The sequence below is a fragment of the Stegodyphus dumicola genome, chromosome 12 (assembly GCF_044657685.1).
Source record: "Stegodyphus dumicola isolate Sdum_Otavi_A_Nest chromosome 12, ASM4465768v1".
Lineage (NCBI taxonomy): Eukaryota > Metazoa > Arthropoda > Arachnida > Araneae > Eresidae > Stegodyphus > Stegodyphus dumicola.
The window spans coordinates 109047899-109059860 of record NC_140779.1 but is presented as its reverse complement, the minus strand read 5'-3'; the positions used below and the strand labels follow the sequence as shown (position 1 = coordinate 109059860).

Sequence of the window (11962 nt, the reverse complement as noted above, 5' to 3'; positions counted from 1 at the left end):
TTGGTGCTAATGTGGGATCGTTCCTGTATCATTTTGTGTTGACTGTAGATTATTTCTACGGAAAGCGCGCGGTCTTTTAATTGGAATTTTGTGAAAAATGAAGTTGTGTAAAATTTCTTTAAACTCTCAGCCAAAATGCAATTTTTTTAATAGACCATGTTCTTTTTATTTCTAAGCTGTTTATTAATTCTTTGTATTTCATATATTTTTGTTGCATATTTTAAAGTGTACGATTACATAAAAAAGAAGAGTATCGTTGTTTTTGTGACAGCACATCCTGACGATGAATGTATGTTTTTTGCCCCAACTATATTAAACCTTTTGAGACAAGATTGTGATGTTTATTTACTGTGCCTTTCTTCAGGTAGTTTTCTGTTTTAAACCTAGCGGTACATTTTTTCTTTTCATATTCTGACATAAATACATCTAAATGTGCGAGCTTCTGAATGAGCTTTGTAGTATAAAATGAAAACTTGTCTGTCTTATCTTACTACAAGCCTAAAATGTGCTATGAATTTATAAGGTTCGTTCCAGATCAGTTATCTGTATATTCTGTTTAGTGTGATAGCTCGGTATACATACTTTTTAAGATTTTGAAGTTGAGGGGAAAATATTTCAATTTTGCTTATAATGTCAACAAGCTGAATGGTGATTTTTATTTTTTTAATGTTTATTAGTATAGAGATATAATTAGTAAAGTGAAATGAAAATTCTCACGAAGGGTTCACATTTTATCATATAAAAACAAATTATCAAATCACACTGAAGAGTAATTAGGTTAGGGATGCCTGCCTAGTAGTGTGTAGCACCACCTTTCCCTGATGGCTGATGGCGGCTGCTATTTGTCTTGGCAAGACAATGGAAGCCATATGTATCCACGGCTCCTGAACAACCTCCCACAAATGACGAAGATCAGGTGGGAGAGCCTCAAACATCTCTTTCAATTGCATTCCAGATGTGTTCAATTGGATTCAGGTTAGGTGACCTTAATGACCAGAAAAGCATGTGCAGGGCTGTGGAATGTTTATCTTACTGTGGCTGTCTGATATAATTTGGGAGCAATGGCACAATACATTGTCTTGTTGAAAGATAATCTGTGTAATGGGCTATCAAAAACGAATACATGGAAACAGGTGATTGCCAAGGATATCCCAGTAATGTTCACATATAAGAGATGATGTCACTTGACTCCCCATGCAAGAATACCACCTTCACCAACTTGAAGAGTCCCCTGCTGGCAGGAAGGATCCATCGCTTCTTGTGGTTTATGCCGTACATGTACTCTGCCATCGACATATACCAAAGGGAATCATGATTTATCGCTCTAGGCAACATTTTTCACATCTCAACGGTAAGTCGAAGATGTTCCATGCTAATCATTGTGTCACGTTGTGTGCAATCAGCAGAGGCACTGCTATAGGACAATGCCTTCTGTATCCCATTGAGAGGAAATGGTTTTGTATGGTTTAGCAGCTTACACGTTGCTGTGCACCAGCGTTAACTTAATGGGTGATATGTTGTACTGTGGCTTGTCTATCCACTGTTAAAATGTGGGCTAGCCACCGACAACCTTGGTCACCACATGCTGTTATCCATGACAGTTGATCCTGGTAGGGATGGATTTACCAGAATTGATGTACTCGAGGTACACCCTTGACACATTGGTGAGTGAAAATTTGAGTGCCTGCACTACTTGTTGGGCCCTTCTGACAAATTGAATTACGAAGCATAATTTATGTCAGAAGCTGCCACATATTATTTTCTTTCTAATCACCTGGTCTTGAATGGGGTTTCAAGGTCTGATGATTTTTCAAGAAAAGTATATAAGTCTTTGAATTCAATTCGACTATTTTCTAGCTATCTGCACTCCCACCAAAATGTTATGATAAAATATTAATAAGTCACAATGGTAACAAAAAATATTCATGTAGGAAACCACCATGTCATAAAATGTATATTGTCTGGTAACCTAGGTGTGTACATGTGTGTAGGAGCCCACCATGTCAAAAAAAGTATACCTGTCTGGTAACTTAGGTGTGTACACATGAAGTTGTCACTTTTGAATTTGATAGTCATTTTACTGACTAGTATTTTTTTTACTTTAAATGCATTTGTTTTTGCCGTAACAAATTTTAATGGAACTGTGGAGTTTGCAGCCTGATGAGAAAGAAAGCAAGCATTGCATTTTTTTCAGCATTTTGCCCAAAAATAGAGAATACAAAAATTCACATTCTCCAAAGTTGTACTACTTAAATAATCAAATTTTATGGAAATGTAGTTTGAAAAATTTCAAGTGTTAGAAATACATGTCAGAAACGGTATTCTAACACTTTGAATAACACTCGAAGATAGCCATATTTCATCACAACAGCTGTACTACTTCAGCTGTACTGTATTTATTGGACAAAGGATTATATATTGTTGAAATTTTGTGAAGAAGAATTGGAATTATTTCCAAACACAACTTTCAATTGGAGTAGTTACTTCTAAGAAGTGTACATATCTTCTATGTAAAAAAAAAAAGAAGTAATAATAAGTGACACTGAATGCATTATTGAAATAGATTTAAGGACAACAGAGCTGGGATAAATAAGCCACTTGTTTTAGATGAATGGCGAGGAGGAGTCTCAAATTAGCTGCAAAATTTTAAAATGCATTTAAAAAAATTATCCATATTAACATTCAGTTTTGAAATCTATTAAGAAGCATCATTTTAAAATGTCGTATTAGGAAATCAGTTTAAAATTTTACATATGCAATTTAATACTGCAAGGAAGAGAAAAGTAAATAAAGCTTTGAAATCAAAAACTTAACTCTACTAAAAGATATGTTTAACAGAGGGATTAATTTAATGCAGGTAAAGAAAAGTAGTATAAGGTTATGCATAATAGAAGGATTAATTTAATGCAGGTAAAAAAAAAGTAGTATAAGGTTATGCATAATAGAAGGATTAATTTAATATCAAATCCCAATGAAAACATCTGATATAGATTAAACAAACATAATAAAAGGATGCTATTGGATACAATGATAAATCTTATATAAATGTGAGGTTTGTTTTAAATACATAGAAACATTTTAATTATAATAATGTGAGGAAAATTATATATTAGAATTGTGATGTATGTATGAGGAAAATCATTTTGTTAACTGCAAAATAATGAAAAGTGCTACTTCTAGTTATTCTCGTATCCTGACACAGTTTTAAATGAGCATCCCTAATACATTTTAGAGTTATTATAATTGAAGAGTTCAATTATAGTTTAGAAGTTAATCAAAACCTCATGGACATTTTACATTAAATTTCATTCTTTGAAAAATACATCTATTAATGCACACACATTAAAAATTACTACATACAGTACAAAATCTGAGATCTGGACTCGTACGTTGGTGATCCTGGATATGGAATTTTTTCCAGATATTAGATTATCATTTTAACTCTACTAAGATGAAATGCATAAATTTTAAAATTTAAAATATGGAATAGTGGTTTATAAAGTAATGAAGCATTTATGACCTCAAGGGAATCAAAATTTATACACACACACACAAAAACAAAACAAAACAAAAAAAAAAAACTCAATATTTTCTGTTTGCTTAATAAACATTTCTTTCAATGTGATTTGCTTAATTTTTTTTTTTTTTGTTTTTTTGGCTGATACTGTCTGTTTAGTTGTATAGATAGATATAATAGATCTCGTTCAGTTACAAAGTTCAAGTCCTGCAATTATCATATCAAGAATTCTCACTAAATTGTCAATCAAAATTTTTTCATGACCAACAACCTCACTGTCATTTTTTTTGCTATTATTAGTGAAATTTTTTAGATTTAGAACCATACGACAGATTTTGCCATGGGCTAGTTTAGTGATTACTAGGGTATTGTTATCACAATGAAATATTTCTGTTATATCATTTTCGTTTATTACCTTTTCTTGATAAATTCCATTAATTAGAAAATTCTGCTGTTTCTTTTGAGAAAAACCTTTAAATTTGCAGCTGTCACCATAAAGCTTAACAATTATCTGCTGTACACTACTGGTAATATATCATGAAACTGGTCATGTGACATGTTGTTTTGCTAAATTTTGTTTGCACACTGATGAAATTAAGCTTGGATTATATTAGTTACATATTATACTTACGTATATTTATTATATATGTTTAAGGCTTATCTGAGTCTCCTAAATAAATAAATTTCTGCATACACTTAAGGCTTATCTAAGCCAAGACTAACATTTTGTGGCCTAATGCAGTTTCTGTGGGTTCTATATTCCGCTGGCACACTTTTTCCTAAATTCTAAATTTTTTGTGTCTCAGTGCCTTTTCCAAATTCTAAAGATTTTTTCATCCCCTAATTTTGTTGCTAAAGCTACAAAATTAGGGGATGAAAAAATCTAAATTCTAAAAATTTTGCCTGTGCTAAATTCTGCTGTCCCGTGCAGCAACATCAACTGGTGCTGGTCCTGGGTCTGATCTGAATAACACATCTGTTATTCCAAATTCAGACAGCACAAAATGTGATTTTCTGACCTATGAGTTTCATTTACAAAATCTGTTTTTATGCTTATGAAAAAATTTGTAAAATTTCTCCTCATTAATGCTTCGCAGTACAGTTATCTGAAGTTTGTAATCATAACCAAACATAATATCAACATAAAAGTTTTCTATGGTATTCAAATTCTAATATTAAAAAAAAAAAATTGTTTAGATATTGTTGCACGAGTCATTTCTTAAGCTTTCATGAGTTGATAGTCATGGGGTGATGAAAGCAAAATATAATAAATAATGATTCACCAGCTTGCCATCAGAGATATAAATTATTCAACTGATGTAAAATGAGTGATGTTTTGATGTAGAATGTTTGTTTGAAATGTATGCCAAGCAGAAAGGCGACTATGGATTAAATTATTGATTGTATAGATTTATGCTAATAAATGTTTCTGTCTTTATTATGGAGATATTAGTAAATATTAACTCCAAAGTAAAATTAAGAGCTGGGACTATTATTTTCTCATGAGAAAATATCAAGTGCGAAGGATTGTAAAAAGTGTAAAGGATTGAAAAAAAAAAGAGTTGCTTGTTATCTAGAGGTCCGGATTATGATTTTGGCCCCCCTTTTCCATCAGTGACAGCCTGCACATGTCTGGGAAGACGTCCCACCAGTTTTTGATGGGTGGCTATGGGAATTGACTTCCAGGCATCCATCACAGCTGAAATTATTGCTATTATAGCAGTGAGTATAGCCCATATGGCTGGCTACATAATCTACATTCTAATTCATCCCAAAGGTGTTCTGTGGGATTTAGATTGTAGCTCAAGAAGGCCAATCCAGTTTTTGAAAGACTTATCTCTTGAAGTGAAACATATCTGATTCTAAACAACCTGGGTATTATACAGAATATTACTGTTAATCAAATTATAGATCATCTCCGATTGAAGGCTCAGGTGCGAAGCACATGGAGAACAGGTGCCTAGGCTAAAAGCCTCATCCTATATATAACGCATGGAAAAATGACATATCTTTCCTACCATAACATTAGTAAGTATTGGCAGAGAATTCTAAAATAAAAAGTATTCTCAAATGATTTTGCAATGATTAGAGCCTTGTGTATAAGACCTTTGAAGAAGGTAGACTGCATAAGACGTAGAAGAGATAAAGTCCAGAAAGTAGTTGTGTGGATTTCCTGCTTCACAATTGGTCTGTCATAGGGGGAGTGTTAAGTCTTTGGATTCCGCGAAATTGATGCGCAACTTAGCCACTTGGAAGCCTGTTTGTAATTTTTCTGCAGAATTCTTTGCTGATCTGATTTTACCAATATATGAGATAATGGAAGTTAGGAATGAGTTAGTCTTTTCATCTTGAATCCATTTCATTGCGTCGCTGAGGTCTTTAGGGGGTGGAGTAATTTTAACTTTGAGTTTCTCGCTGTAGGTAGCTTGGTTGGGAATTTTTTCCGCTGGAATTTCGGCAGTCTTGGAACTAGGGAAGTTTTCTTCAGAGAATTCTGGAGCTTTAGGCTGGGGAGGGCTGTTTTTCTTTTCGAATCCTTTCTTATACTCACTGCAGCCTCTATAGCTGCTGACGTGGCAGAGTCCATAAAAAATACATTTAGGCTTGTCTTCTGGCTTCATGTTGCATTGGTTACTTTGATGTTGTTGCTTGCACTTTACGCATCTGACGGCAACAAAATTGACACATCTTTACTGCAATAATATTGCGAATGACCGAACTGCTGGCAGCGGTAGCATTGGATTGGCCTTTTCTTGGGATTGAATTTGGCTATGGTGATGTTAAAATTAAACATATTATTAAGCTGGTGAATCTTATTGCCTTCAGGGGATCTTTTTAGTTCCAGTAGGTATATGGTCTAATTTTCTGTCCTTCATGGGTTTTGGAGAACTGCTTGACTTTTTCTATTGGATATTTCCTGTATTTAAGGTCAGAAAGTATGGCATCTGCTTTGATAGTAGCGGGGAGGTTCTTCATGATGACTCTAATCGCCTCTTCGAATTCAAACTGGTATGAATGGTAGGGGATCTTCTATTCAAGCAAAAGTTCGTTCATCACACTGTAATCCTTCAAATTCTTCGTATACATGAAGATGGATTTTCCTTTCATTTGCAATTCATGGCATTCTGTATGATTTAGAGTGAACATTTCGTTCAGCATCATCCAATTAACATTGTCTTGTAAGAATACAATGGGTGGGGTTGGGTTGTCGGTGGTGGCTCCTCCTTCGGGGTTTTCCTCGGTGATTTTCCCAAGTACTTGAAAACAGTTTTCTTGAGGTATCTCCATCAGAATTAGTTTTTCTTGAATTTTAGCCATCTTTTTTGGTGCATAGTCCAATCATTTTCATTATTAGGAATGGAAGGTACTTTCTTCGTTCGTTGCTTCTTACTGATGAGTTTTTCATTACATGCTCAATCATAATTCTATTATGATCTTCTGGAGTTTTGGCTTCCTTTAATCATTGTTCAAATTCCAAGTGATCAGTCAAATAGTCAGCTCTATATTCTTAGATAAGTTTCTCAATTCTTTCGTCTCTAATTCTTTCCACATTCGGGGTTTCCTTCTCCGAACTCGAATTTTCCTTTTTAGTTTTTGCTTTTTTCCTTAATCTGGGTTCTTTCAGAAATTCATCGCGTCAATGCCAGAATTCGTACAGTCACTAGCCTCATCATCTGTGAGTACTGTCCTAAAAAAGGACATGCTTGCCAAGTAACCCTAATGGTCACTCTCAAAAGTCAAAGAAAATACTCAGTCAAAACTAAAAGTAAACTAACTGACTGCCTACAGGACTGGGTCAGTTCGTGGTAAAATGTGCAGCTAAATCTCCGATTGAAATCACTTTTTACATTCTCTGATTCAGATTATCTCTACAAGTAAACACATAGACAGCGTATGAACTTAGTAAGGGTTCATAATGTAACCTAATGTGACAAGGTACAACCACAATGAATAATATATGTCGTTTCAGATTTTTGGACTTATTATTGTTTAGAAATAATATTGATACCTTTACTACTCAGGTGCCCAGGGGTAAAATATAAGAGTTCCATGGAAAAGTTCAATTTTTCAAGTGTTTATTTGTCTACTAATTTAGCATTGATTATATTTGTTTTTCTATGTATTTATATGTTTAAATTGCATATGGCATTGATATTGTGGGAATGTTGTTTTCTATGGTAAAGATTGTAAATATACTTGTATTGTATTTTATTAATGCACTTCTTAAATACAACTATATACATTTCTCATTGCCTAGCACTTTTTTCATAATCCAAAGCACAGTTTTGTATAATTTAGTATCTAAAGTAAAATAGAATGAATTGAATGAATATAACATTATTGACTTTCTTAATTTGGCTGTACAGTCAAATACCAAAAATTCATTTACTCAAAATCCATGTTGCCTTTCAAAATATAAACATTCAATTTGTAGGTTCTGGAAACCATAACATAAGGAATGAAATATCGAAGAAAATTACTTACCAAATAATGTCTTCATAATTACCAAAAAATAATGACTCATAACAGGAAATCTTGAATTATTGCCATGATAGTACATTTTTTCCAGAGCAGGAAATCTTGAATTATTGACATGATAGTACATTTTTTTTTACCCTCCAATTTGTATCAAGGTAAAAAATAAATCAGGTATTCTGGGGAAAAAAAAAAAAAAAAAAAAAAAAAAAAACCACCTCTTTCAGGATACTATTCAATTTCACTTTGTGATTATAAAAAAAAAAAAGTTCACCATCAAAGACTGCATTTATTTGTTAGCAAAATTGTGGAATTCTATTTCCCTAAAAACATTAGTAAATGTATGGCTGTCTTCTCCATTTATTGAAACTAAGAGTGATGACAGTGAATTTTTTGGTTTTTAGGTCAGTGCAGCAAGGGTTACAGCAAGAGAATTGCTTTTATATTCGAAAGAAAGAATAAATGAGGAGGCATTGCAAAAAGATATTGTTGAATATATGATGTGTTCAAATGAGCCAACAGTGGCAAATGCGATGGCCGATGATGAAATCATTGGCTCTGTTTTGAACTCGTCATAGCAAGAAAACTATTCCAACACCAACACAGATGGTGATAGGAATGAGAAAATATCTTTTAATGAGGGTTTGGAATGTGGTGAAAAATACCTAAAGTTTTTAAAACAGCTGTGTCATAGAACAAGAGATTCTGACTCTATATAATTTACAAAAAGAACTTGCTCTGAAGCACCCTAAAGTTTTAAAACAAACTTCTACCAGAAAAATGGATAAAACATGTAAAAAAATGAATATTTTGTGCTTTATTAATATCCCTTATTTTTATATGTCTTTATTGTATATATCCTTAATACTTTTAAATATCTCTGTAATCACTAATATAAATGAATAATAATATAAATATATATATATAATAATAATAATATAACACATATAATAAATTGATGTAATAATGTATATAATAATTTATTTAAATGTATCTAATACGCCTTTTTTATTATGCCCTTTTAGTCTGAATATTATGCATTATCTTTTCTGTCCTGAAATCTGCAAAATTCTAAAATACGCACAACCTCTGGTCCCAAGCACTGCGGATTTCTGGACTTCTACTGTATTCAAATAATTATGTATCTGTATTTTTGTTATGTAAATAAGTTTTTGTTCTAACAGGATTTGTCAAGTGCATTTTAAAATTTTAAACCACCAACAGGATTGCTGCCAGAGCAGGAATTTTTAGAATTTAAGAGATGCACTAGGCAGCAAAGTTTAGAGACGGCAAAATTAAAAAAATTTTTGGAGGAACCAGGCATCAAAATTTAGGATCTGCAGATATTGCATGGGCAGCAAATGCATAGTGCAGCTCTCCTCTATTAAGCTGAAGTGTAATCCTGGCCATTGTGAATACAGTACTAACCAATGTACATATTATTATTGGCTAAGATGTGACTTTCTAGTCAGCAGTGAATATGGATAAAGGCATATCCTTTGTTTATCTAAACTTTAACGTTTGTTTATCTAAGCTTTGTTTATCTTTAACGCTGCACAATGAATTGGAAGTTGATCTGTCAGCACTATCCTTATCTTCAGGGCAGATGTTTTTATTCTATTTGGCTTATAATTCCTTATTAAATGTAGTATTTCATCTCGATGTACTCCATCTTTGATATGATTTAAATCAAATTCCTCGTCATTATAATTCGTTTTCGATAGCGAAGAAAGTAACAGAGGTTATTGAAAACGAAAAAATTTCAATTGAGAAATTAGTCGGTATTCTCGACACAGCAATTATAGGACTTGAACAGCGGAACTTTGTAACTGAACAAAAAATTATGTCTGTTTAAAGAATTAAAGAGAATGTATTATCACATAAAAAACGAAGCAATTGAAAGAAATGTTTAATAAAGTAAACAAATAAATATTAAGCTTTTTTTTTTTTTTTTGTAAATTTTGATACCCTTTAGATCATAATTGTTCTTTATTTCATAAATTACGGTTTCATATTTTTAATTTTATAATTTCTGCATGCTATCTTACCAGATTTAACCTGATGATCTATAATTCGGAAAAATCAATAATCCGGAATCGCCGAAGTCCCGACGAGTCCGGATTAACGACTTTTGACTGTATAAGAATGTTTTATTAATATTTTATTTTTCTCTCACCATTTATCATTCAAGACATGGAAGTTAAAATTGTAATTTTTCTTTTGTGCATTATATAGAGTTATTTCACTTGGGGAGGGGGAGTTTATCATTAGGGTTTTGGCTATATAAAGGGGCATAGTAAGTTTGAGAACAACTGCCATAGACTCTCGAATAGCATTTGGGAATGATATCAGTATTTGTACTATTTATCAAGAGCTATTTGCACTTGGATTCCATGAGTGAGCCGGAGCACATAAGCACCTTTTACAGTTTGTATCTTTTATAGATTTCTAACATTGGTATTATATATATATCTGGTTGTAATCAAAGTTTTCCCTCAAAACATGTTCTTTATAAAGTTAGGAAAAAAATATGGAAGCAGTACCTTTAGTGCAGGTACTGGGCCAAAGACTAAAACATGTATATGTATGTGCATATATAATAAATATTCTCTCATTCATATAAAGCTAATTTAAATTTGATTAACTTTACTATTAGTTTCTTATGAAACAATTTGTGTGTGCATATATACATGCATATATAATTAACACACACATACATGCATTTTACTGAAATTTCAGGTGGATTTTATAACCAAAGTGCAGAGAGGAAAAGGGAACTACGAGCAAGTTGCAAAATACTTGGCATTCCTGCTGGGAATCTTGTTATAATTGAAGATAGGTAAGTCAGAAAATAAGTGTGTGTTATACATTAGTTATGTGGACTATATTTTCAAATATTGATCGAAATTTAGTAACTTATAGAAAATTAGCTTTAAGATTATAACAGAGGTCTGGCTGTTGCTAAGATAAAGACACCTGCATATCTGATTTATAGTTATTTTTAAAGTAATTGGTAGCAGAGAGCCATATTTTCTTTTCTAGACTGGTGAAGTTTAATCTCCTGAGTGGCATGACCTCCTATTTATTCAATCATCATATTTTTTGTCATTTGATATATATTACATTACTATTTAAAATATTTAAAATTTTTTACTTTGTTTTATTTTTTTAATGATCTATACATATTGTAATAATGAATGAAAGTTTAGAAAACAGAGACTAAAATAATTAAATGTACAAATTTAGCCCCTTTCCAAAAAATGCTTTTTAAATACAGTTCTGCATAAGTAAATCTGAAAAGCTCTGCAGCTTAGAGGGTTAATAGATCTAAGGCAAATATTTATTATATATAAAACTAGTTTTATGTAGTTATTATAAACCATGTTTATAGAGTTAATTGATACCTATGTATAACATTTTTTGCAGTTACTTTTTAAAATCAAACTTTTTGTACATTAACTAATTTATAAAACAGTCATAAGATTTTTATTAGTTACATATTTGCTAGTATATTTTTAAATAAAAGTTTATGGTAATATAATTATTAGATAGAAATTCCATTAAAAAATTAAGCAGGTATGTAGAAAAGAAAGAAAACAGGCAGTTTTACATCTTCCATTCTAATTGGTCAACTAGTGAAATCCAGTGTCCATTTTTCATGTCTCAGGATATATAGGCTGTCTCAAAAATATAGTGACAAACTTTTAACACAGGTAGGGCACATCATAAGGACTGAGAATTGCATAGCAACTCATGACCAGAAACGTTATCATACATCATTAGGTGGTGCTCTGCATGAAAGTTAAGGAGGAAAAAGTAAGAATTTCCTCATTTGAGTGGTAGCCAGCATAGGAAGAGCATGCAATGGTACACAGACACTGAGTTTGCAGACATGCACTTATGGATAGAATAGCTAGGGATAATAGCTGGCGACAATGACTATAATGCCTATATGAGTGTTATTTATTT

General features: G+C 32.2%; 1 protein-coding gene across 8 annotated transcripts in view; it reads left to right on the top strand.

Moving 5' to 3' along the window:
• The window catches only part of PIG-L (phosphatidylinositol glycan anchor biosynthesis class L), a 32152-nt gene that overhangs the window by 176 nt on the left and 20014 nt on the right, over nucleotides 1–11962 (top strand). For 5 of the 8 annotated variants that reach the window (XR_004757027.2, XR_015038255.1, XR_015038256.1 and 2 more), the window contains exons 1-2: nucleotides 45–364; nucleotides 10733–10832. Coding sequence is in view for 5 of the 8 variants with exons in the window: in XM_035351537.2 (XP_035207428.1) it covers nucleotides 157–364; nucleotides 10733–10832 (308 nt within the window). In the remaining 3 variants the exon portion in view is untranslated. Of the gene's footprint in view, nucleotides 1–44; nucleotides 365–8487; nucleotides 8787–10732; nucleotides 10833–11962 lie in introns of those variants that run through there. The other 3 variants (XM_035351535.2, XM_035351536.2, XM_085806789.1) reach the window with 3 other exon arrangements.